The sequence below is a fragment of the Mastacembelus armatus genome, chromosome 23 (genome assembly GCF_900324485.2).
Source record: "Mastacembelus armatus chromosome 23, fMasArm1.2, whole genome shotgun sequence".
Classification (NCBI taxonomy): Eukaryota; Metazoa; Chordata; class Actinopteri; order Synbranchiformes; family Mastacembelidae; genus Mastacembelus; species Mastacembelus armatus.
In genome coordinates, this window is record NC_046655.1 from 12,903,132 (window position 1) to 12,929,753 (window position 26,622).

At 41.6% G+C, this 26,622-nt stretch overlaps 1 protein-coding gene across 6 annotated transcripts in view; it reads left to right on the forward strand.

The window, feature by feature from the left end:
• The window catches only part of ppp1r12a (protein phosphatase 1, regulatory subunit 12A), a 40,843-nt gene extending 15,481 nt beyond the window's left edge, over window positions 1-25,362 (forward strand). The window contains exons 2-26 of one of the 6 annotated variants that reach the window (XM_026327013.1): window positions 1,456-1,586; window positions 3,661-3,779; window positions 7,389-7,548; window positions 8,226-8,370; window positions 8,449-8,523; window positions 8,664-8,755; window positions 8,950-9,104; window positions 9,255-9,385; window positions 11,315-11,539; window positions 11,969-12,060; window positions 12,361-12,474; window positions 13,231-13,383; window positions 14,192-14,356; window positions 14,780-14,950; window positions 16,215-16,305; window positions 16,430-16,609; window positions 16,734-16,902; window positions 17,825-17,946; window positions 18,117-18,182; window positions 19,551-19,567; window positions 19,658-19,778; window positions 19,891-19,995; window positions 20,088-20,135; window positions 21,183-21,233; window positions 24,083-25,362. In XM_026327013.1, the coding sequence (XP_026182798.1) occupies window positions 1,456-1,586; window positions 3,661-3,779; window positions 7,389-7,548; window positions 8,226-8,370; window positions 8,449-8,523; window positions 8,664-8,755; window positions 8,950-9,104; window positions 9,255-9,385; window positions 11,315-11,539; window positions 11,969-12,060; window positions 12,361-12,474; window positions 13,231-13,383; window positions 14,192-14,356; window positions 14,780-14,950; window positions 16,215-16,305; window positions 16,430-16,609; window positions 16,734-16,902; window positions 17,825-17,946; window positions 18,117-18,182; window positions 19,551-19,567; window positions 19,658-19,778; window positions 19,891-19,995; window positions 20,088-20,135; window positions 21,183-21,233; window positions 24,083-24,169 (2,985 nt within the window). In that variant the 3' untranslated portion in view covers window positions 24,170-25,362. The other 5 variants (XM_026327019.1, XM_026327016.2, XM_026327015.1 and 2 more) reach the window with 5 other exon arrangements.
• The last annotated feature ends 1,260 nt before the right edge of the window (window positions 25,363-26,622 follow it).

Sequence of the window (26,622 nt, forward strand, 5' to 3'; positions counted from 1 at the left end):
GCCAGATAGTCGTGTGCCCCAAACGTGAGGCCGCTCTGTGTGTCCATGTGTATCTGTTTCCCTTGTCAATGCTTTTTTGTTGTCATAGCAACCCCACGAGCAAGAGCAGCACAGGCTCACTGTTCAGTGATGGGGGTGGTGTTTAGGGGGGAGTTTTGTTTCAATATTGTTAGGTGGTAATTGTGCTGGATTTCAAGTGTTTATCTCTAATGATCATTTTCTACAAAAACTGTCCCTTGGTGAATGTGTAATTTTTTTTTTTTTTTTTAACTGTTTGGGATGTTTTAAAACTATTAGAGAGCTGCAGATCCACTGGAGAAGAAAGATTAGCTGTTTTTCCACTTGAGGACTTTGCATCAGACCAGTGGTTGCAGGTCACCTTTTGTGTCTTTGATGTGAGGTAACTTCTTAACCCCAGGGCCCGTGTGTGTCCTGAATAAAAAGGGCACTGCAGGCGCTCCACTGCTGCTGTTCCCTAATCTTGTTGTGTTGGATGTTGAGCAGAAATGTGAACTATCTTGACAGCTTGCTCCCTCTCAGGCATTTGGCCAAGTAAAGCTGCTCTTGACCTGTCTGAATATGACTTAGATCTTTCCTTATACATTTAAATAAAACCTTCACTAATGTTTAGTGGATATATGGTGTAACTATGCCTGTGTGCAAATTCTGCTTCATAATGTAGGTAAAACGGCAACACCTCCTGGGTTATGAGTCAGAAGATCTTAAATTAGATCTCTCCCACTTGCAGCTGCTGTTTATTTTTGTGGGTAACACTTTTGTTCTGTCTGTGTCATCAGTCATAAATAGTTTTCTACACTGGATGTTTCAGAAGTGCAAAGAAAATTAAAATGTACACTGTTCTAGTGGGGAACGGCACTCTGAATTTACACAAGGTATGCCAGACGCCCACAAGGAAATTGCCACCAAATCCGTTTTAGCCGAAGTATAACTCTATAAAAACTATTACACTGCATTTGACCACAGATGTGGGTTTAATTGAGTGATTCATCAGCTGTTTAGTGCAGAGTACATGGTGTGTGTGATTAGTTCAGTGGTTTGATTTATCACACTTAAAAAAAACATTTGGCTAATGTTCAGTGCTTAAATCATTTCTCTTTTTGCATAAAGTAGCAGCATATAGGCACAGCACCTCAATGGCTCCAACAGCAGTACTATGCTATAAGGTATTTCAGGCACCCCTGTTATTTCCTGGCATTTTGGGAGGTGCTCTGGCTGCCAAAGTTCCCCAACAATTCTGGATATATGAGGCAGTTTATCAGATTCGGTGCATTGCTTTCCAAGCAAGATGTTTGTCACCATAGCACAGACCATCCCACTGACATAAGCTCACATGGATATTTACATTTTCACATGTAAATAGAAGTAGACATAGACAGGCTGGGCCGTATGCTTTGATTTTTTTCAGTGTCCTCACTGCCCTTCTGTCTCTCCCAGGCATGCATAGATGACAATGTTGACATGGTGACTTTCCTGGTGGAGCATGGAGCCTGCATCAATCAGCCTGACAACGAGGGCTGGATCCCCCTCCATGCTGCAGCCTCTTGCGGATACCTAGACATAGCAGAGTAAGTACTGAGGCCAGTTCACAAATGTTTACTCTGAAGCAGCAGTAGTGTCGGTTTCATCAGATTTGATTTTTGCAAACTCATGCTTACATTCTGTTTTTGATCTCAAGATGTTTTTTTCTAATAGAAATTTCTACAACTGCAGCAGTGTTGATTAAATCCCACGTCTGTGTAAAGTCTGTAAGGTAGTTGTATAAAAGTCCATCTGTTACTCTACACTTTAATTTCGTTAAGCTCAAAGTGACATCATGGTTGACATGAGTGACCCAGCTGTCACCTCTCTGAGCACCCCATTAGTGACCTCAGCCTTCATATTGTAGCTAGCAAGGACCCCACTCTGTAGGGTTTAATGTATTACTCCATGTAATGAATTACTCTGGACTTCTGCTGTCGGTGACCATTTAAAATTACAGTTTCATACAACTACAGTTTATTAGTTTGGTACATGGTCTAACTGGCAAATGATGCATATTTTATCCAGCGTTCTTCATGCTGCTGTTTTGGCCAGTTTGCCATTATCCACATGTCAAGAGCCATCATTTTTGGTTGCACACAGTCCTCATTACGTTTTAGCAGGAGCACCGGGGCATCTGATAGCTCAGACACACACTGTTACAATGATGTAATTTAATATGCAGAGATCAGGGTCGGCCACTATATCTGGGATCGAGCTCTCGAGTTGTACTCTCGTCCTTTTCAGGTAAGAAGACTGTTCATAGAGCACAGAACACAGATGTTATCAGAGGATCTTTAAAAGGGCTAAAGTGGAAGGAGCTCAGTTGTGCTCATTGTTCAGTATATTGGGGGTGTGCTGTGACCTGTTTTACTTCTGTGTTATATTACAGGAACCTTGCTACAGACTTATCACCTCTATTGATGTTTTCCCAAAAACCTTCTAGAGCAACTGGACCATAGAAAGATTTAAGTATGTTGACAAATTGATAGGCATTATTGAGCCACAACATAAACAAATGATAGCTTTTTTTTTTTTTTTTTAAACCTACATGTCTATATGATTTTCAGCAATGTTTTCACTGAGGCAACTTGTGTTCTACAGTTTGAAAACAGCATGAGTGCTGGTCTAGTATTACAGAAAACAAGAAGTTTTTGTTGTCACGTACTGAATGAAAAGGTCATTGGCTGGCCTTATATTGGTGACTAATAGACACATCATGTCATGGAGAGATACTTTAATGCCTGATGTGGCTGGTGAGTTCTCTGTACTCCGATTTCAATCCCAGGATCTTCATTCATAGCAATGAGAACCGCAAAGCAGGAGTGTATCCTTAAACCCCTGCTGTCACCGCAGTTAATAGTAGGGTTGGTTAAGAAGCCCACAGTGGGTTTCAGACCACAGAGCCATCAAACCTAGTAAAGTGCCCCAAAATAGGGAGAATAGAAAGTCTAATCAAGAAGACATGACTTTGAAATGTAGCTACAGTCAGTCAGCTGCCATGTGGGGGGAGGTCATAAGCACTGAGAGTGTTTCAAGTGGTGTGTTGGCCCTAATGTGAAGGGCCTGAGTCTCACCACAGCTTTAACTGGAAGCAGTCGAAGTAAAAAAAAATGGTTAAAGTCTTGAATCACTGCTGAGTGAGACAAAGGTATCAAGAGTTAATTTCCTGAGTAACCATAGAGTCCATGTTAAATGCTTTTGATTGTCTGGTGTTATTTATAGAGCATTTTATGGTTTAAGTAGATTTGTCTGGAAAGAGTCATGTGGACAAAGGCTGTTGAGTTGTCATTTACTTTAGTCACTACAAAAATAAATCTTTGAACTAACGGTTAATGTTGTGGGGAACTTCTAGAATTTGGCCCAGTGCTGTTGGGAAGATGTGAGAAAACAGGAGATGCAAACTGGTTTAGTGTCAGCCAGTGTTGGCATTGAGCCAAAAGCAAGATTACACTGCTCCTGTCCTTCAGCTGTTTCCTCATCAGTTAAAGGAAGTGACACTTGCCTTTATCTCCTTTCCTTTTCAGCCTGTTAAAGCTAGAGTTCTTTAGGCAACTTTTGAAGATTGTTTTCAAAAACAACTGGTCTAAATGCCCTTATGTATCTTGTTTTTTGCCACAGATATCTCATTAGGCAGGGTGCAAATGTAGGAGTCGTGAACAGTGAGGGTGAGACACCTCTGGACATTGCTGAAGAGGAGGCAATGGAGGAGCTCCTGCAGAATGAGATCAACAGACAAGGTACAGTACTGCAGATATCTTCAATTCTACCTTCACCTTAACCCCCCTGCCTCACCACTCAGAAACATCTGTACAAAAATGTACTGCAGTATCTCAGGTGGATGTGGCATGGAAGTCTGTGCTGGCAAATAGAAGAAGTGTTGAACCCCTCTAATGGTATCTGATCAGTACTGTGTTTTTGGTTGTCACCAAGTTCCGGAAAGCTTCAAATGAATATGTTTGAGATGAAGTGTTATCATATAATCCATTTTAATCATATCTAGAAGCAATGCTTCTATGACAAGTATGTTAAAGGCAGACTAGCTGGTAGGGGCCCTATGTGTTCTCATGCATGTATGAGTATGTTGTCAAATAGAAATTGAGTTCCCATTGAGTGTCAGTCACCTGCTGTTTTTCACTTGGTTGCTTCAAGAAAACTTACATAATACAGAGATGTGATCCAGCTGTGTTGGGAGCTCTCGTGATGATTCAAAACGGAAAAGTCGAGTCTTTCTATTTTTGGCCAGGGCATTCTTGAGATGATGAAAGGCCCTCCCCTATGGTGAGAGGCCATGCACAGACGTGTTTACTGGCCCAGGGCCACAGGGATGCTCTTCATATTCACTAATAAGGGTTGGCTGGTGTGCCTTGCTGCGTGGCACATTTTGCATCCTTTTAGAAAAACCTTACATTCCCATTATGTTTTCAGTAACGTGTCAAATGTAGATCTTTCACACGCAGCCTGTTACGTATGCCTTGCTGTACGTGCATGTAACAGGATGCATGTTGGATAACCTTATCCACAGGACAGGATGATGCAAACTCTCCATGTGATTTGCCCCATGTAATATGTGTTAATACAATGGGCATACATTGATTTTTGTCTGCTGCAGTGTTGAAAACTAACGTTTTGATCAGCCAGGACATGCATGCTTTCTGTAAACTGTCTCTCTTGACAGTCCCATTTAATTCAAGGTCCAGGTGTTTGCATTGTGTAATGATGCCAAAATTTGCACACACCCAGACATCAAGCTTTTCAGCTTTGATTTACTGATTCCAGATGGATGCACTGCCTCAGATCCATCACTAAAGGTGTTCTTAGAGCGCAGCTCTGAACCATTGCTGTCGAAGTTGATGGCTTTTCAACTTGAGACCATGGTCTGCTCTGTGACCATGGCAACCACAGAAAGTAGAGTTTAAAAATACATAGAGCCCATTTTACAGGTAATGGGTTATGTAAATAACACACCTCTTTACCAGCAGAGAACAGTGTTAATGATACTAGTTAGCAAAACCTGCTATGGCCTTATGTCACAATTGCTAGGCGTTGCTCCACTATTAAGCTTAGCCGCATGATGAGATTATTGTAGGTGCTGTAGCAGCAGCAGCAGCCTGTGGTGTACAAGCCGGTTGTCTTGGCCCCTGTTCAGATTTGATCATTTTATGTATTAATGCAGACTTAAAACTGTGTTGAAATGCTATTGAAGAGTGACATTGCCGGAGTAGCTGCTGACAACCCACAGCTCAGGTCTCTATGCAAGAGGTAGCAGGCAGAATTATGCAACTAGCTATTGTGTAATGCTTCTGTGTGTTTGTAAAATGACTTTTCTCAGAAATATATCAGTCACAGGCCTGAAGTTTTTTAAAAAATGGCCATTGTTTCCCCATGGCTTCTCTCCCTGACCCTGAATAGGTCAAGTGACTGGACATTGCTGCTGCTGTCGTTTCCTTCTACATCTACTGTAGCATTAAAGCTGCTGCTGGTCCTTGTAATGCACTGAAGGTGGGCAACCTCACAAATGTTTTTAACTGACATTTTGTCCCTGTTGGCTGAAGGGATGTGCAGGGTCATTTAATTTAGACCGGCAGCAGTTTTATCTACAGCTCAGATTCAAACCGTTAATTTTGTAGTTCTTTTCTAAAACCAAAAAAGCCAGATAGTATGTTTACCTCAGAAGATCCTGTAGACCAGAAACACTGTAGAGATGGTGCAAGTAAGAGGGAGAGAAGCGTTTAGCTATGTCAGGTTGATCGGGAGAAGGTGTGCTGCTCTCTTGTAAAAACTCAACTTTGAACTGCTGTCACCTCTCCCTGTCCAGCTCCCATTCCCCTTCACATGAACTGCCCTTCTGAAGCTTAGGTTGATTTTTCCATCATAGTAGTTGTGCTGTACTTTCTCTTTCTTATCAAGATGGGTTGGATTTTCATAATGGCTGCTCAAGGCATTTCTGTGTTGCTTTAACTTGATTAAATAGATGTACATGGCACTGTCTGTTCTTTTACCATCTAAAAATGAGTTAAGTGACATTTTAATACAGAAATATTGACAGAAGAGTCCACAGCACTGTGAAACTCAGCAAGGCTGAATCACATATTAAAGTAAAACATCGTCACATTTGTGAACTGTAATTGTAATATCATACAATATGTAATTATTCAAGTGAAACTTGAAATCATGTCAAACCAAGACATTGAATGCAATATGTCCAATGTAGAACAAGCCTGAAAATGACTGATGTCTTGCCTGGTTTAAAGTGTGTGTTGTGTGTTTTTCTGAAATTAGAAGTAGCAGAAATCAAATGAGCAGGTGTCTCATTAGCTTAGTTTGTGGTTGTCTCAGCTGGGTTTTCTTTAACAGGTCTCTGTGTACTCCTGTCCAGTTCTGTGGGAATAAACCTCTGGGTGAAGTTAGACTTGTCCTTCTTCCTGTTTTTTTTTTTGTTTTTTTGTTTTTTTTTTTCCCCTCAACCCAGACTTGTACTCATTCTCTTCTTTCATTGGTTTAAAAAGCTAGAGATGATCTTAAAGCTTTCTAGGGTGTCAGGAAATGAGTGATATAGTCTTAAGAGTAGGACAAAAAAACTATAGGATGAGCTGGAGCTTTGTCTCCTGCCCTAGAGCACTTCTTGGGTCACTGTTTATGTAGTTCACCACAGTTGACGCTCGGCTGACGAGTCAACAACTCGTGCAGCAGTGCATTTCAGACCATCTCGTGTTTCCACCAGGTGTCAACAAGACAATACAGGCGTGTTTTCACTGTTGCTGTGCATGCAACATATAGCTTAGACATACTGACCCATTTAAACGGCTGAGACCTGTATGCAGCCACTACGTCATTGTCAAATAGACAGAATTTGGCACAAGCTATTCCCCAAAGCAGAATAAGTGCTTAACAACACCCTCTAGTGTTTAGCAAAGCTGCCAGAATAGTGTATTCTCTTTCTTCCTGGTAGAACAACAGGATAGTGTCGAGACCTGTATTAATAAAAACAGTGCATGGATTACATCTTGTGGTTACCGAGACATGTCATAGCTACTATAACAGCTGTGTTATCATAGCAATGTTTAAATATGCAAAGATTTATTGTATCTCATGGCAAAGTATTGGAATTTTTTATTTTTTTTCCTCTCTACTTCTTTTTTGTAATCCATAGCCATAAATGTAATGTGTTCCAAACATCCACATACTTTACTGTAGTTGTAAGACCAGTGGAACTCATAATAAATATCTTGATATAACTGAGCCTTATTCTTGCTCTCACAGTCTCTGGGTTCAGTGTTACAGCTGGCAGCTTGTTCCTGAGTAGCAGGTAATCCTTGGATGACTGTATCGGTCTCCTGTTTCTTCAGGGGTGGATATTGAGGCAGCCCGCAAGGAGGAGGAGCGGATCATGCTGAGGGACGCCCGGCAGTGGCTCAACAGTGGCCAGATCCAAGACATCCGGCACGCCAAGTCTGGAGGAACAGCACTACATGTAGCTGCTGCGAAAGGATATGCCGAAGTTTTAAAGTAAGCAGTCTTGAGTTCACAGGTAGTAAACTAAGCTTTTTCAGCTTTAGTCACTACTTTCCCTTTTGGGGCAAAAAATGTAATGGCCACCTCATTAATGCTTTATGACATAAATCCTTTCCTGTATGTTACATTATCTAAATACTGTTCACAGTGGAGGCAGTGTTAAGGTCTAGCATAAAGATTCTCTTTACTGGCAAACATGTCTTAGTCTCTGTATCTTCTCAATGCTTTGTTCTGACGCTGTCTCTGTGGGCTGTTAACACAGCTACACTGCTAGAGGATAGGAACTGCAGCCGTCTGTCCATCTGGTCTGGGAAGCCAGCCAGCACACTATACTGCCATGGAGAGCTCTAAGATCTCGCATGTTTAGTATAACTACCAACCACAAGACAAGGATCAAAATGTTTTTCTCATCGGGGAAGAGTTGTTAGCTGAAATATTTAGGTTTTGAAATTTGCCAATATCATCCTTCAGGGATGAGTATGATTGTCTTCATGTATTGGGGGGGGTGGATAGTTTATAAACCTGGCCCAAAGTTGCAATGCTGTCACAAAATCCTGGACCCTGGCAGCACCTATGAAATATCACCAGTCATGTCTGAGAAAACCAGATCTGCTCATTCTAAAGAAAACTATTTTCCCCCTCCCTATCTCACACTTTCCTTGTTTGTGCAGGCTTTTAATTCAAGCAGGGTATGATGTAAATATTAAGGACTATGATGGCTGGACTCCTCTACATGCAGCAGCACACTGGGGCAAAGAGGAGGCATGTAGGATACTGGTAGAGAATCTATGTGACATGGACCTTGTTAATAAAATGGTGAGTAACTAGGACTGTCATGAGTGTTGTTAAGTACTGTGCAATCCACATTTTAGACACACTATTTCTTTCCCTCAGGGCCAGACTGCTTTTGATGTATCAGATGAAGATGTTTTGGGATATTTAGAAGAACTACAAAAGAAACAAAATCTGGTGAGTTAGTGTGAGTGCTGGTTGGTTAAGGACTCAGGCAGTTTTAACGTTGGTTGAGTTTGAATCAGTTCTGTAAAAATGTTGTTTCTTGAGTTGCTAATTGTTTGTTTTTGTTTTGTTTTTTTTTTCCTTTATTCCAGCTGATGAGTGAGAAGAAAGATGTTAAGAAATCTCCTTTGATTGAAACAACCACCACCGGGGATAACAACCAATCACTGAAATCGTTCAAGAAGTAAACACCCACCTACCAATACCAGTCAATACAAACTGTTCTAAATTAGGTTTAGAATTAAGCCACCTATAGCACAGAACAATTAAAACTCTGAATACTTCATTTTCTTACTTTGATTCAATTTATCACTTGCTATTTAAAATATTGTTCAAACTGACACTGTTTCTGTATTGTGTTAAATTTATGTGCAACAGCGAAGAAACACTGCTTCTGGAACCAGAAAAGAGCGCCCCACGCATTGAGACCTTAGAACCGGATAAGGTTGATGAAGATGAGGTGAAGAAAGATGAGTCAAGCTGCTCCAGTGACGACGACGACGACGACGATACAGAGTCAGAGACTGAAGCAGGTACCACTTGTCTTATTTTCGACTTGTTGTGTGGTGTCAGCCAAAGCATTTACTGGTTTCCACTTAAATTACTCAAGACAATTTAATTAAAATCTTTGTCTTCATTAATTCTTCTTTGTTGACCCAAAAAAAACCATTTTCTTTTTCCAGACAAGAACAAGCCTTCAGCCTCGGTGAGCAACAGCACAACACCTGCCCCGGCCAGCATCGCCACATCCTCTCCAACTAGTCCAGCTAGCCCAACCAACCAGGTGACGACCCCCACTTCACCAGTAAAGAAGGTATAACAGTTTTCTCCTTCTATACCCAGCACAAACAATACTGCCATTTAAAAAAAAATCAAAACAAACAGGTTTCCCTCTAATTAGGAAGTAGCTGATTGGTTTGAATCGGCCTTGGAGGAAGATGCAGCATATCCCTGATTTAATCACGTCGCAATTCTGTGGTACCTGCACATCCTGTTACACGAATCCCTGACAGCCCAAACCTAATTTCACAGCCAGCTGAAGATACTGGGGGTATTAAGTTCATACTCCAGGCCATAAGACAAATAGTTGTTTGCACACAGTGTTTTTAAAAAAAAAAAAGTCAAAGAAGCCCAGAGAAAGTGGTAGGAGTATGGGTTGCTGGTGTTTAACAAACATGGCAACAAGCAGCCCAGGGTGATGATTGGCAGCCAGTTCTGGATTATGTAAGTGGTATAAGACTGTTGGAGGAGGTTAGTGTGTAGAGTATTAGTTTGGGTTGCAGTGGTTTCTTCTTGAGTCTGCTGCCCTCTGCTGGAAAAACAGGCCAATCATTTAACTAAAATGAGGCTGGTGAATTATTCCAAGGCCATGGCTCTCTCCTTCAGTCCACTGGAAAGGCATTATGTGCCATCATACTGGTAGAAAGTGTTTCGTGTGGCCACAGTTCAAATCATTGAGAATTGAAAATTCAAGCTGCAGTGCTCATCTCATTAAGTTAGTGACATGAGATACCACTTACAGTACACTGCACTACACTGATTACTATTCTATACTCATGGATACAACATAAATACAAGGCTACTTGTACAGTGGTCTGTCATTTTCTGAATTTGCACCTTTTAGCCAATATCTTGCAATTAGTGCCCACCTATCCAAGTCTTTCTGAATGGTTTTTTTTTTTCTTTTTTTTTTTTTTCCTCTTGCATTGATCTTCCTGTTCCAGTCCTCCTTTGAGGCCTCACACATCACAATGTCTTCTGTCTAACAAGAGGGAGCCAAGCATTAATAATTCCCGTTTTGGCACTACTTGTTGGATCTATCAGTGATTCCAGCTGAGAACATTGATAATAGTTGCCTTTCCTGGCAGTAAACATTGTGTGGTGTGAGTAGGCCTTAAAAAAGTCTGTCTTCAAGTATGTTTCTTTTGCTGCTGCTTGTGTCTTATTCTGGCTTTTTCTCTGTTTCATCTGTCCTGCTCCCTCTCTCCTCTCTGTGTTTCTCATCCTGGGCTCTTGTCTTGGTTGGCTTTAGTATGATTATATTACTCCCCTCATGCCTGTGGCGGAGCCAGGATGTCCTGCATTGTGGCGTCAAGGCTTGCGCAAAACTGGCATTTCTCTAGTGCCCAAAAAACTTATGGTGAGCCATTGGTGTGCACCAGAGTTGTCCTCTCATCCTCCATGCACCTGTGCACTGACAAAATACCTAACACCCCCCCTAACATCCTGGTTTGATCCAGGTGACACTGATTGAACCTCCCTACTCATCAGCCTTTTATATAGTGTAATCTTCACTTGTAATCAATAAATGCACTGTCCTATTTGTATTTTCACCTCTTGTCCATGGTTTAGTGGCTTCTCATCTTCTGATGGTTATTAAAAATGTTTAGGTTGATGACCTTTATTATTTTAGAGTATTACAGTTGTGTTGAGAGAATAACATGTTTTCAGGAATATTTAGAAGAATTATAATTATGTGGTTTACTCAGAGGTACAAGTGTCTATAAATATTTACTCTGGATCACAAATTTGATTATTACTCTTAACTGGCATGTACCTCCTTAAAAACCTCTTCCTGGTCTTGTTATTAAAGGCTAAAAAGTGCAGCCCCTTTAATCCAAACCATTTTTGACTTGTTTTAACCAGATTGACTTTTGTGTTACTCACCAAGATGACTAAACATCTCATTTAACATCTTAATACCTTTGTATGTTCTTAACTGCTTCCCACATCCTCCTCTCAGGTCCCTCAGCCTGCTGCAAAGGTCTCAACTAAAGTGGAGGAGGAGAGAAAGGATGAGTCTCCAGCCTCATGGCGTCTGGGTTTGAGGAAGACGGGCAGCTACGGGGCGCTAGCAGAGATCACAGCCACCAAGGAGGCTCAGAGGGAGAAGGACACAACCGGGGTGATGCGCTCAGCCTCGAGTCCTCGCCTCTCCTCATCTCTAGACAACAAAGAAAAAGAAAAGGTTTGTAGTTACATACAGTTTTTTTTTTTTCTGCATGTCTGACATCATTGAATCACTGTGATGCTTAGAAACATACACAGTAACAGATTAGGAGGTTTCTGGTTCCACTAATGTACTTAATGCTCAAATGCAGTGCAGGATGAAGTGCTTGAGTCAATGAGTTTAAATTTTTCCCTTGTTTTTCCCCCTGTTTCCCTTTGCCTTTATACAATAAGCTCATGTCCCAGCTGGCTGATATATTTATGTTTTTGAATGGTAGAAATCGTTTACACCAATTTGATTACTTGATACCATCATGAAGTGCTGTACTTTTTTTTTTAAAAGCTCATGTAAGACTGACTTCTTAACTCATAGAGCTGAAAATTCCTATGGTGACATTTGGCATCTCTTCCATAAACAGCCACTAACCTTGGTCCTGTTTGTCTACAGGAAAAGGACAAAGGAACCCGACTTGCCTATGTGGCCCCCACCATCCCCAGGAGGCTGGCCAGTACTTCAGACATTGATGAGAAGGAAAACAGGTGAAGCTCTAGAGCTGCTTGGCTCTGTACAAACATGCATTGGCATGAACAGCTCCTGCTGCACTGCTGTGTGCTGCAGGCAGAAGGCCTCAATGCTCTGCATGGGGTGTGTAGTTCTAAGAAATGCTTTTGGTTGTAATTTTGTGATTTGGTAGACTTAGACAATTGGTTAGAAATGACAGATATACAGGGGAAGAGTAGGTGTGATTAGATGAAGACTACAGAAAAGCACATCTAGTGTATGTGTCAGGATCTGTTTGTTGGAAACCTGGGGTACGATTGTAGCTTGTGGTTTCCCAGGGACTCTGCTGCTCTGATACGTAGTGGCTCCTACACCCGGCGACGCTGGGATGATGACCTGAAAAACAGCGAAGGAAGCACTTCCACCAACCGAACCCCCAGCTACCAGCGCAGGTTAGCCTCCCCTGCGGTACTGATCGCTACCGAACCGCCCTTCATCATCAGATCTGACATACTGATTCATGTATGAGGTTGACTTGCATAGCTTTAGAAAATAAAACCACTGTGTGGACGATGTTGATGGTTGTTTAGAGTACATGCTTAGATCATGTAATCAGATATGTATGTGCATGCTTTGATGCACTAAGACAGCTATGCAAACAAGCCCAATGCCTTTCTTGATCACTGCCACAGTCTGTTGCATGACTGTACCTGTCTTGCTGGGTTGCTGTGCCACTGAGGTTGTAAACATTACTCAAACATTTTAACAGGTCTACATATCTGTCTGACTCCCAAAATAAATTGAATTCCCAAAGCTGTTCATGGCACAGAACCTAGACAGGGGCTTATGCTGCATTCATGTCCTGTGGGAAAGATTCTGTCCAAGCCACCAAATTAAATCAGCCAAATATTCAGTTCTTGGGAACTTGTACCAAAACATCCTGGAATTAAGTATAGTCATTTTCTGAAAACAGGTTTTACTTATGTCATCTTGTAAAATATATTATAAGTAAATTTAATGTGATGTCATCTTCACAACTATTTAGATAATCAGTACTTCTCTGTAGTTATATTTCAACAGCTAATGCCACATGACATGAATGCAGCAGTAGTTTGTCAAAGCTTAATTGTCTTAAATATGTATGTTTCTGTGTGTGCGCCTCCACTGCTAACATGCCTCTTTCACCCACCCGCCTACCAACACGCCAGCACGTCCCATACGCTAGCACTAGGGCGGAGCGGCAGCACGCGGGACGTGCCAGCCAAGTCTTCGTCCACCTCCAGCTTGGACCCTAACACCTGTAATACTAAACCCTGGCAGCCACCCGTCTCCCACTACCAGTCTTACAGCATTTACCGCAGGTACACCAGCCCCACTGGGGCTCCACCATGTCCACATCCACCTGTCCTCTCGTGTCTCTGCTCTGCTGAAGTGCCTTCCATTTGTTTTGTGTTTCTCTGCTCACATTTATTGTTCCAATAAATATTGGAAGAAATGTTTGTTTGGATAAAGCCTGGTTTGGAATCAATTTGTTCAAAGTCCCTCTCTGAAATATAAACACAATTTAAATGCAAAGCCTGTAGTTATTTAGTTAGAGGGAATATTAACAAATACTGATTATCAAAGCCGTATACTAGCAGTTTACAATGCCGGGGGTTGACTGTTTTGAATTATAATACTTGGACTCAAAGCAATGACACCCAAAATGCAGCCTTTTAATCTTAGAGTGAAAGAAAGATCTTCCAACCCCCCTGAGTTAATAATACAATGTAGACTGTGTGGAAAAGATGGCCACCTCCTCCCAAATGTTTAAGTTATCAAACAAACATCAAAACAAATAAGGCATCTTTCTCATAGAGAAAACACAAGAGGCAGAGTACAGTATAAATGTAATTTGCCCTTTGCTTTAATAACTCCCTGTACTGCCCTTTAACTCCTGAACCTCTTATTTTAATCAGGGTTTACTTGTTTGTAAATCCAGAGAGAAACATTTAGATGTCACAGTTAAGTTTTAGAATACGTAGTTTAGAAAGTATTAATTTAATCCGAATTATATGAATACTAATCATGACAATGATAAATGCCTCTAGCAAAATGATTGCAGCCAGCTCTATTCACACAGCCTTACTTGTATCCCAGTCTCTCACTGGCAACTCTGTTATCCTACAGCGGCTCTTTTGGCAGAAGACATGAGGACTTAAGCTCCTCAACCACATCCTCCTCCACAACCACCACCACCTCCTCATCGGTTACCTCGCCCACAGGCCATCGCAGCCTGCTTTCTAACCTGGGCTCCTCCTCCGCCCGCACTGGCTCCACCAGCCTCACCAGCAGGTACAAGGCTTTGCCAGTTCAGGAAGATGGCATGCATGCAGAAAATCCTTCTTTTATATCAGTGAAACAAAGCTGAGCATTCAGCTCCATTAGGGGCATGTAACACGTTGTTAATTTCTGTATTAGAAAATTACAAATCACAATTTGTGCGAAGGGTTTACCAAATACAAACGAAGGTATTTTAAATGTAGAATGATTGATTAGTGAGCCAGCATGCCAATATTAAAAAGCTATCATATATATAAAGCTAATAATGATAATATGCCACCCGAAGTGAAGTGACCTGCTCACCCTGCATAGACATAAACCTTGTTTTATGGCTTATTTTTTAAAGCTTCCTACAGTCACAAAGTCCTGCTTTCTAAATGCAGCTGTCTCATGCTGTCAGTCTGAGCAAGGTGTTTGTGTGACCTGTGTAAACAGGTACTGGTCAGAGGAGAGTGCAGAGAGGGAAAAGGAGAAGGAAAAGGAGTCTGCTGCAGTCATCCCCACTATAAACACTGGCTCCACTACAACCACATCTACCACTACCACCTCTGCCATATCTACCACTACCACCACCACTGGCACAGTCATTGGCTCTGAAAGACGCAGGTAACGAACGAACGAACACACACACACACACACCTTTTTACTTCACTAAGCCTTGCATGGGAATAAATATACGTCCTTATTTATTGGATTTTTATCACAGTTTCTCTTATGAATTTGAATAATTCTGCTAATTTGGGTTTAGTGGAGCATTAACATACCGAGGTATTTCTTTGTCCTGTTATTCTGCTGTTTTCTGTTTATTCATAGTATTTTATTATCTGTATATGTACAATTGTCATCTTAGCTTGGACACTGGTACAGTGTATTTACTATCAGCAGCTTAAGTAAATATTGGCCTAAATCTTAAAAACCAACTAAACCATAATCCGGATGCATTTCTTCTGTTTGAGAACTGGGTGTGTTTGATGTCCAGCTCTTTATACACACACACACACACACACACACACACACACACACACACACAGGAGAAAGAAGAGGGTTTGTCTCTGTCCATGAGAGTGTGCATGTGGTTGCGCGTGTGTGTGTGTGTGCGCAAATGCATATGCGTGTTTGAGCCAGGTGGAGTGCATGTTTTCCTGTTGTAGTGCTGAAATAAGCCACCTGTTGTGGTGGGAGTGGAACTGGGCTGCTGTTTCAGACCCTTGACTGCTTCAGAGACTTCTCCTTATAAGGAAGAAGGGCAGAAGCTGCACATTTTCCTCAAGGCTGAGGCTCCACTGTGCACTGAGTTCATACTTGTGTGTGTGGCCAACAGAGGCACGCTCCAGACTCAGAGAACTGCTAGAATAGCTCAGTTTTGTTTCCCAAATCGCTCCATAGAGTCTAATTCTGTTGTAGCAAAACGTTAAAAACGGACAGGCAAATCCTATTTTACCACAGTAGCTAAAATACAGCAGCTTCATATACATCTTTATAGGAAAATCTTCTCACACTTACATGTTTGACATTGATTTCCACAAATGTACATTTGGATCTGCAGATTTACTGTTGGCAGGTGAAAGCTGCTGAATCATGGTCTGTTTGGCCCGTGACCAATTCTGTTGTTGATGCTGTATGATTAATGTCATCACCCTGAAGTATTTATGTATTTATTATGTGGTAAGGTAGATCATTATGTTCTCAAGCCACCTCATAGGACCATTCCTGCAGACACAACAGTGACACTTACCAGACATATTTATGAAAGATGTTCATTCAGAAACATAGATCGATAGTTTCCTCATCCCTGCAGACTCCTAATCTTAGAGTTCAGTGTTCGTGCATATTGATTATCTTGTGTGTGTTTTTGTTTTGTGTGCGTCAGGTCATACCTGACGCCTGTGCGGGACGAGGAGTCGGAGTCCCAGCGTAGAGCTCGATCGAGACAGGCTCGGCAGTCGAGGAGGTCCACCCAGGTTAGTTAACCTGTGTCATCTATATATTTTGAAAACTATTTTGACAGCATTGTCCCTTTAAAGTAAAAATACAAATCCAATATTTAATATTACTATTTATTCAGTATGTTAATTTGTCTTCCAGGGTGTGACACTAACTGACCTGCAAGAGGCTGAGAAAACTATCGGCAGGAGTCGTACCTCAAAGACCCGCGAGGAGGAGAAGGAGGAGAAGGAGAAGCAGGACAAAGAGAAACAGGAGGAGAAGAAGGAGACTGAGACCAAGGAGGAGGATTACCGATCGAAGTACCGCAGCTTCGAAGAGGTACATTTCTCCACTTTGTAATAAGTGACCCATAGGAGGTCACTGTAACTTCACAGTAATTTACACCTTGAATATTTGACTCTGACAGTCTTGCCTGTCTTTCTCACCTCCTCGCTCCCTGTAGCGTTACCGACCTTCATCTTCCTCCTCCACCTCTGCCATTTCCACAATCAGCACTGCCTCCACCCCGTCCTACTCTAGCACCACGTTGTCCTCCAGTTCCCTCAATAGGCCTAACAGTCTGACAGGGATCACCTCCTCCTACATCCGTTCCTCCAGAGATACAGAAAAAGGTCAGTAACTTATGTCATTCAAATCCAAGAAAGGAGATGCTTGGGGAAGAGCAGTTTTATTTTAAAAACAATACTTTAGTCAACAATAACCACTGATTTTAACAAAATATTTGCCTTTGTTCAGTCAAACTATCAGCACTTTGACTATAACTTCATTAAGTTGGTTTTCACTATCATTACAGTGAAACGAAAACTGATATGAGGCCATAGGAGGCCCAGTAAATGTAGATGCATGACTGCTAAATTCCATCCTTTGCTAGTATCTGTCGCAGCATGTCCACATTCGTATGGGCAGACGGCCTCATGCTGACTAAGAGCACAGAGACAGAAAGGGTTTGGGTTGCCTTTTAAATTAAGTATCTCTTCACAAATAAATCCATGAACCATCCCTGGGAAAACAGACGGCAGCTTTAGTCTGTTTAACTACAGGAAACACTGACTGCTTTGTTCTCTCATGACCAGAGCCTTTCTTTTTCCCTCTGAACTCAGGCCAAGTCAAGTTGTTGTGCTCACCGTGCATTGTGCAGTCAAGCTATTGCTTTGTTTAACCTGGACTTTTCAATTACAGTTTTTATTCCTGTTAGGATTTAAAGGCATTTGCACTGTTGGTGCCAGAATAATAAAGGTCAACATACAGGATGGACGTTCAAAGCACGAAGTTATTTACTAAGTCAATTGATGTCTGTCATTTTCATTTCCTTCACACACTGAATGTTATAAGTGGCTGCTATTCTTCTCTATTATTATAAAATTTGACCAAAGCACAAAGTTTCCTTGGTTCTCATGCAAAGTGCTTACTTAACCTGATGCAAGAGAGAACCGAAAAAAGAATTTTATAGGTTTTATTTTTGTTTGGTCCTTGTTTGTACAGTTTAGTTAATACTGTAGTTTAGCTGTTGTTATTTTTTGTCATTATTCACAGAAACGGACAAAAAGGAGGAGGAGAAGGAAGGAGAGGACAAGTCCCAGACTCGCTCCATACGGGAACGCAGGCGGCCCCGCGAGAAGAGGCGCTCCACTGGGGTCTCCTTCTGGAGCCAAGATGTAAGAGAACAATGTTTTTAGTATTCATTGCACTCTCCAGGAGGTGCAGCAGTTCATAAGACTTGCACAAAACCATCATATTCAGAGATCATATTCATCTTTGATTATGTGGATAGTGAGGTCCAGAAGCCATGTGTAACCATCTTATCTGCTTGTTTTAATATTTCCAGGGTGATGGAAATGACCCTGACCAGCAGTCAGACTCAGAGGAGGGCAGCACCAAGGGAGAACCACAGGTGATCCAACACACACTTACAGATGAGGCAGAAAGTAGATAAAACTGACGCCTGAAGTTTTGACTGATGTCTGCACTTTGGCATTTATTCTCTATTCTAGTCCTTCCTCATCTAGTCAAGGCCAAGCAAGTTCACTAGATTTTGATGTTCACTTCTCTGCCCTGCTTATCTTTCCTCTCTGTCTGGGGCTTTTGAAATGTTATTGTTTCCCGTTTCCATCTATTGGTGGTTGCCTGGTTGGTGGGATGACCTTGCAAACCAAAAGTAGCCTCCACCCTAAACAAAGCCAAGGACGTCTGTGTCAGGATATTTGCTCATTTAACAATGTGAAATTGTAAATGAGAATTTTAACCAGCGATACGCATCATCAGACAAAAAAGAAACTATAAGAAACATGTCAACGCTGATTCAGATCTTTCTTATTCTGTGTGGGCAGTGGAAAAAATGCCAGCTGGGTGAACATCCGGTATGAATAGGAATGTGTGTTGCAGTAACATGTAGAGCTGACAGTAGTCATTTGCTTGAGCACAATCAGCAGGGGGATAAGTACATAAGCAGCTGCCAGCCATCACATACAGTAGGTCAGTGTAAAGGGTGGAGCAGGAGCAAAGCTCTACATAGGAAAGAAGCAATTATCTTTGCTTGGAGATGCAGACGTGTACAGGAAAAGCCTTAGAGCCTCTTCCTTTCCTGGCACTCTCAATTAGAAGTTCCAGGATGTTATGATTGCAAAATAATGACCAAATCATCCAAACTCATGCAGATTTGAATTTAAGCAGAATGGCTACTATTAGGGCTTTAATCTGCCTGGTAATGAATCCATCTTTACTCCCAAATTGGGTGCCAAGCTGGCTTCTTATCTGATCAGCTGCACTTTGTGTTGATCATTTTTCTGCAAGGCTCTCAGGACTTCTTGACTCAAATTGTGCCATTGTTGTGTCACCGCCCTCTGTCTGCCTCAGGAAACTGACTGCAATTTCAAAATAGCTGGAAGCTCGACCCACCAACCTGACTTCCCTATCTGATGTCTGGCCCCATTCTCAGGGCCGCTGCTGTGGCACTGCAAAGGCACAGCAGCGGCCTGTTGGCCTCGAGGCACTGGCAGACAGGGCAGCTGTTTGGGGATTAGTGTGTATGTATTTGCATAAAGAGCAGTTAGTTTGTTGGAGGCTGGCTGCATGTGAGTGAAGGTCAGGGATACAGAGGAGGCTGCAGTCTAAAATTAACAAAACGGATGTGATTCCTCTGTGCATAAGCAAGATACCCAGTGTGCACTGATAAGGTGCAGTTTATACCAGATTAAGCTGTTTTATGTTTCTGTGTGTGTTTGGATATTAACATTTGCTCCGTTTCTTTGTTTCCATACAGAGTGACAGATTGTCCAGGTATGTTTTACCTCCTTTTCTAATCCTTCATCTGTGTCTGTGCTGCTAAAATATTTGGTAATGAACAAATTCCTGTGGTTACTGTTGCAGGAATGAGAGCACTTCATCCTTAGATCGCAACGACACTCTTTTTAGCCGGAGCTATGGGGAGAGTCGAAGGCCATACTCGACCCGAATGGATACCACAGACCACGCCACAGACTATAAGAAGGTATTTAGATAGTCAAAGCACTAATGTACACAAATACAAAAGTAGAAAGTGAATAATTCATGAAAGTGATTGATTGTGATTGATTTTCCTGTTCGATGCTCTTGCTCTTCAGCTCTATGAGCAGATCTTAGCTGAGAACGAAAAGTTGAAGGCCCAGTTACGTGACACAGACTTGGAGCTGGCAGACTTGAAACTACAATTAGAGAAGGCCACACAAGTATGCTGACCTCACACTGCTTTGGCTCATTAGTAGAGGCCTTAATAAGATAATCAAATTAATTGATGTGTGTGATTGTTTTCTCATTGCAGAGGCAGGAACGCTACGCTGACCGGTCACAGCTTGAGATGGAGAAAAGGGTAATGACCAAACTCCTTCATTCACCCACGTCTCTCTCTCTCATGTCTTCCTTTGGTTGACATTCTGAATTTTACTGAAGGTTTTACTCTCAAGTTGATCTCAAATTAAATGCAGAACTGAAAGCTTTCAGGTATTTTGATCATCGGTTCAACCTGCTTCAACATTATAGTAACACTGCCAATGGCTTTATGTCTGAAGGTAACAAGCAGGCCGCAATATCATCTGGGTGGTGGTATGATTTTACCCTGAGTTTTTGTATCTCTCTGCTCTGGCTGTCGTTTCACACATGCCCTTGTAGCCGGAGTCAAAGAAACACCGCCACCTTCTCTTTCACCTATTTTTTTGAACCTCAGAGGCAGCGTGTGGTCACCACTTCTCAAGATTGCTTATTTTTCTTATTTTTGAGTGTGTTAAAGTGTGTTTATCTCAGTTTGTGGAGGACTTAGAATGATTTTAGACTGATAAATTCATCTTGATAGAAGTTGTGCATGCCCCCCCCCCCCACTTATTCATTAATTACACAGGCGTCTTCAGCTGCAGCTGTGTAGCCATGACATTATAACCTCCATTAATAAATTCATCCACTGGTTTTTATATGATTCTTTTTTTTTTTTTTTTAATTCATGCTGTAATCAAAGACACATTCATGATCGTCATCATCCATTTCATTTGTCCCCACAGCTTTTTATATGAATATGAGAATGTCTTTTTGTTTTTGTTTGTTTAGAAAAAGACACCCTGACCTCCCTGTCCAGAGGTCATTTCATTACTTACCACCCAACACACCCTCTAAACATCAGTGTCCTCCTCCCTGCCTTTGGACAGCCTTACATGTAAATTGTGGACACATCACCAAATATGTTGGTCTGAACTGGCTGTTGCTTGCAGACGCCTCACAAAGACATGCGTGTGTTCAAGTGTGTGCTGTCGCTACACCCTCACCTCTCCTGCACCTTATTTTATGCAGTGTATGAAGCCACACAGCAGTTTTCTGCTCATTGTCTCTGTAAGATGTGAGAACTAAGCTGCTGTCCTCTCCCCGACAGGAAAGAAGAGCTCTAGAAAGGAAGATTTCTGAGATGGAGGAGGAACTTAAGGTACTGCCACACTCGGTCAACACACACACACACACACACACAATGTACATCTATTATTTTCTGTTCATGTTCACGTCTAGTGGGGTTCAGTAGCTCATAGTGTGTACTACTGATAGCTGTGTCTTTCATGTCTTTTTAGCCCCTTTCCCAGATCTCATTAAGAAGAATGGGCTAAACTACAAACCAGAGCCCTGGTCTATACGAAAAACTCAGTATGTCCAACATGTGTGTTCCTAAGAAGACAGAACAGATGTGACATAGTTTTGACCCAAAATACATATTGGCTCAAATATAAGTTCAGACTAAACTCTACAACTCCAGACTAGTAAAACCAGGATTACAAACAATTGATGATGGTTGTAATCTACATAAATAATCCTGCCCTTCAGTATAATTTTAATAAAATATGTCTTTCAAAGATAATTTTCAGAATATCTTACTCAGCCCACCTCTGTGTGTTTCAGTCTTGTAAAGCTGCTAAATGTGCGTTTTATTATTCTGTTCAGTCCCAGGTCATCTGTCGTGACCTGTGTTGACATAACATTTAAGCTGTCCTATTAACACAGCCAATTAGATGTTTCTCCATGGAGCAGAATAGAGGGGAAAATTCATTAAACTCTAATAAGCAGATGTTCATCTGTCTGTGATAACAAGGTGTGTTTATTTTTAGGTCGTAGGCAGCTGGCTGATTGTATCAGTGTCACTTTTTCATTCTGTCTAGCAGCTTCACGCTGACCTGGAAAGCTCTTTATCATTCCTTCAGTTTCTAAAATCTGGCCCCATTTTCTAACAGTCTTTCTTTTCTGTTTCCCTTCTTCCTTCTCTTGGCCCCCCCTTCTCTATTAATTTATATTGTGCTGTCTTTCCTTAATCCTTTCTTTCCTAATTTGTTTCTTCAAACACATTTCCTCTTTTCCTCTTCTTTCTCACTCTGTCCCTCCATCCTCTCTGTCTCCTCCCTCTCTTTTTGTTCTCCTGTGTTGTGGTTGTTATTTTCCCCCTCCTGCAGAACCTCCCCCAGGTAAAGCAGGTTCAGGCCCTGCGGCAGGTTAAGGAGCGGCTGCAGGCTGAGAACCGGGCCCTGGCCCGCGTGGTGGCAAAGCTCTCGCAGTCCGCCTGCAGCCAGCTGCCCACCGTCGACCTCTAAGCCACGTCCGTCTGTCCACCGCCATCTCCTTTTCCTCCTCCTCCTCTTCTTCCTCCTCACCTTCCCCCTTTCCAACCCCATTGTTGTCATGCTACATTCGCGCTCTGCCCCGCGCCCATAGACAGGCAGGTGTCCAGCCGCCCAGCCTTCACTGGTTTTGTAACCTCCCCTTTCTGTCCCCCCCTGACTCCCCAGAGCTTTTGGTTTTCAGATTGGGGAGGGTGTCTTTTGGTTTTTACATCAGGACACTCTCCTTTTATAGTATCTGACTGTCAGGTGCTTTCTGCAGTTCTCAGTCTTAGGAACATCCTAAAATATCAAACTGAATCAAGGTGGGTGGAGAAGAAGTTGTGGTAAGTATTGTTCATCTGGAGGAGGCTAAATTTACTTACTCATTTTAAACATCTTCAAGTACTGTAAAGGAAAGTGTCCTCTGTAGTTTGTAGCTGTGATGCTTCCATCACTGGTAGCTCAGTTGTTCAGTTTGGCTTGTTCTGGTTGTTCTGGCTCCTTTGCATGAACTGGCTTCTTTTATGGCATCAACTTTTTTCTTTTTTCTTTTTTTACTTAAACCTTCAGGAACTGAATCCTTTTTTTTTTTTTTTAGTCCAACCTGTACTGCCCCGATTTTCATTTTTAACAGATGACACCAACAAGGGGCCACAGCTGCATGCACACAGGTTCATTTGGACACTGGTCTAGCAGTGTGCCTGATCAGTGTTACGTATGAAGTAGCTCACTGTACGTCTGAACATGATCAGGCAGCATTTGATTGTCATCTGTAATGAGGAATTGAGATGTTGTTCAAGGCACTGAAATCTCCTCAGTGTGTCAGTAAAGAACCTCTGCAAACTGTAGAACACGTGATCTATGCCAGAAGTCCTCGACCATGCACCCTCTGTACGTTTGAGCTATTAGCTTTATTTAGTGATATCTGTCATTATTTAGTGCAATTGCAGTTTTGATTGTCATTATTATATGTTACAGGCAAATGTCAAACCAGATAATATGACCTGAGTCATATGAGTCTGCAGTTAGACAAGAAGTGGGCTGGATTTCACCCAAAAAATACCTCAAAAATAAGATGCAGTTTTATTGTAGATACTACGTGCTGTGGAAAAATAAAATACAAGTAATTTTTAAACTTCTTAATCTATACTCTTCATTTCTGCACACAAATGATTAATGTTGTAATATAGGTTTAAGGGCTATTTGAAGTGAATGGGTAAATTCACGTATCTCCATACAAAACTACATTTAAATGAGCTTGTGTCCTTGGCCAACAGCCTTCACTTTATTTCATACTGTGGTGTATTTGATAGCAGCCACAGCAGGAAAGTTGAGTGTCCAAAGGAAATGAATGACACATTTTGTCTGAGCTCGGGATTTTTCTGGCTCCAGTGGAGCAGCAGTCCAGGTTCTGCATGGCTTTCTGAGGAACTTTGGCCTGTGGTGTGCCTGCTTTCCTTTTCTCTCTCTTGACTTGGAACAAGGATGTGATTTTTTTTTTTTTTTTTTTTTTAAAAGGAGAAATCAACACGAGAGATGCTGTGTGGCTCCCAAGACTGCTTAAACAGGCTGCAATTAACAGTTTGTACAACTGGCCTGACTGGTTTAACATCATGTGTATTTGTTGAGACTTGTCTAAGCCTCCTCTCTCTGTCTCTTCCTCCCGTCCCTGTTTCCTTTTATTCCATTTCAGATGCTCCCAGACTTGAAAGCAGACAACCAGAGACTAAAGGACGAGAATGGAGCACTCATTCGAGTCATTAGCAAGCTTTCCAAGTAGAACAGTCCCCCCCATGCCCCATCTTCTGCACCCCCTAGTCCCCCATGGCAGTGACTAATGGAATTGCACATTTAGATATTAATTGCAACAGACATCAGAGACAAGACTCCTTTTTTTTTTTTTTTCCCCCCCCCCCCCGACTCTTTATCTCCCTTTTGCTCCTCCACCACCACTGCAGCACCGACCACCCATCCATCCTCCCCCGTGCCACCTCCTCGACTATATTCCACTTGATTGTGTGGCTGCTGTCCTGATAGAACCATTGAGTTTACAGAGCAAAAGGAAAAAGGGTTGTGTGAGCAGCATGTAAAAGCATTGTGGGCAGGGAAGCCTGAAAACTATTTAACCAATAAGCCTTAGTTGTACATAAAGAGGAAAAGAAAGTCACTTGCATCGATCTCTTCTCTCTCTCTCGGCTATCACTGAAGAACAGATATTATCCAACACCTGATTTAATTTGTGCCACAATCTTCTTCGTTTTTTTTTTTTTTTTTTTTTTTTTTTTGTTTCCTCTTCCTGTGTAAGTGTTGTGTGCTGTGCCGCTCCCTCTTAAACCCCTGAAAGTGCCACTATTGCCCCATATCAGATCCTTGTGACCCTCGTTTCTCCTCCTTTTTCCTGCTTTTTGGTTTTTGTTTTTTTTTTTTTAACACACAGATCACCAGTGCACACTCACACTCGCCCACCCTCCTCCCCTTTTCGTACCTGTGTGTCTTCCTCCAAGAGGGAAAATGTTGAATTCTCGCTTTAGCGAAACGAGGCGGACCTGGTGGAATTTAAGCTTTCACTGTATGTGCAATATGCATTTTATTTTTTTATTTTTTTTTTTTTGTAATGCTTTAATGATGAGTCCATCACAAATAGGATTTTTCACTCTTCCACCGCTTCCATTGCTCACTCCCCCTCTCTCTTTTTTTTTTTTAAGTTTGTAGTGTAGTCAGTTTATACTCTGTATTTCTCACTTTGTTTTAGCAGGTACTGAGTGACGCTGTATATACCTGTATGTATTTGTTTGAGACCAGCACATGGCATGCGTTTATGGTTCCCGTCTGTTACTATTAAAAGTATACAAATTTCAGAGGACAAAAAGGTGTGTGTTAATTATTATTTTTCTTTTATAGTCTAAAAACATTGGATACAGTGCAGCAGAGCCTCTCTCTTACACAAGGCTGTGTTCAGTGCTTTTTTTTTTTTTTTTTTTTTCCAGTTTAAAATAAGTGTTCACATAATTGTGAGATTAAAAAAAAAAATCACTTCACTACATTTCACTTTCATTGTATTCAGTATCTTGGAAGAGTGCAGTTAATTTTGTTTCTTTTCTTTTTTTTTTTTTCTTTTTTTTTTAAGCTGTAGTATTATAGCCAAGGTGTCGTCACTAAAAGAAGAATATCTTAGGTATCGCTAACCCAGTCCTTTTTACAATGTCTACATGCACTGTCCATGCCATGTGAGGAGTCTTGATGTCAGGTTAAAGCAAATCACCACCATCAAATATTCCATGCATCTAAACACATTTTATGCATTTCAGTGGCCTTTTAAGGATATTTTAGTAAAAGAAATTTAAAAAAAAAAAAAGTCACTGCAGATGGACTGATGACCATCTACTCTGGTTAAGACTTTTTTTGTTTTGTTTTGTTTCTTTTATTTTTCCCATCATCTTGTAAAATAGGTGTGTGGCTTAATACATGCAAGCTGTGCTGTGACTACCAACCACTGAAGAGTTCATTAAAAATAAACTTGTACATTGTAAAGTTCCTGCGTCTCGTTATTTTCCCGTTGTTGAAATGGTTTGAAAAGTAAATGATTAGCTTTATATCTTTGAAACGTCTTTCAGCTTCTCTGGCAGACTGGCCTGAGGGTCAGGAGGTAGTGTTGCTACTCTTTACTATACCAGTAGGTGGTGCACAGCTTTGCAGGCTGTTGGTCAGGTGCTAGACACATTATTTTACTGTAGTGGAATCTGCTTCTCCAGTAACAGTAGTAAGTGTCTCGGCATGAGGTTTGAAGCCCTGCGTCAATAACAAACATGTTGACTGTCCTCTGTCTTTGCTCCCTGAGCTGAAAATCCCTACAGATAGATTCACACTCTGCTTTTTATTCGAATCCCAGGGGCAGCAGATTGGCAACAGAGAGACAAAGCTGGGATTTAAAAATAATATATAAACATACAAATATAAAGTGACTCAGTAGTAGTGAGCAGTTGCTTCATATATTGTCAATAAAAGCTCAGTGGGTGTGACTTTGTCCCCGAGGCTGTGATGGAGAGCTCCCAGCTTTGGGGATAAGCAGTGGAATCTGCTGTAATTGCCCTGAGTCATGCAAAAGCGTCTCGCTTCGCAACTTTCCATTGCCTCAGCCTGTGGTTATAAAGTCTGTTTTGTGTCTGTACTGTGACATGGACGTGCTCCAAGCAGAACATCTTCATCAGGACCTTGACACAAGATAACTGGAAA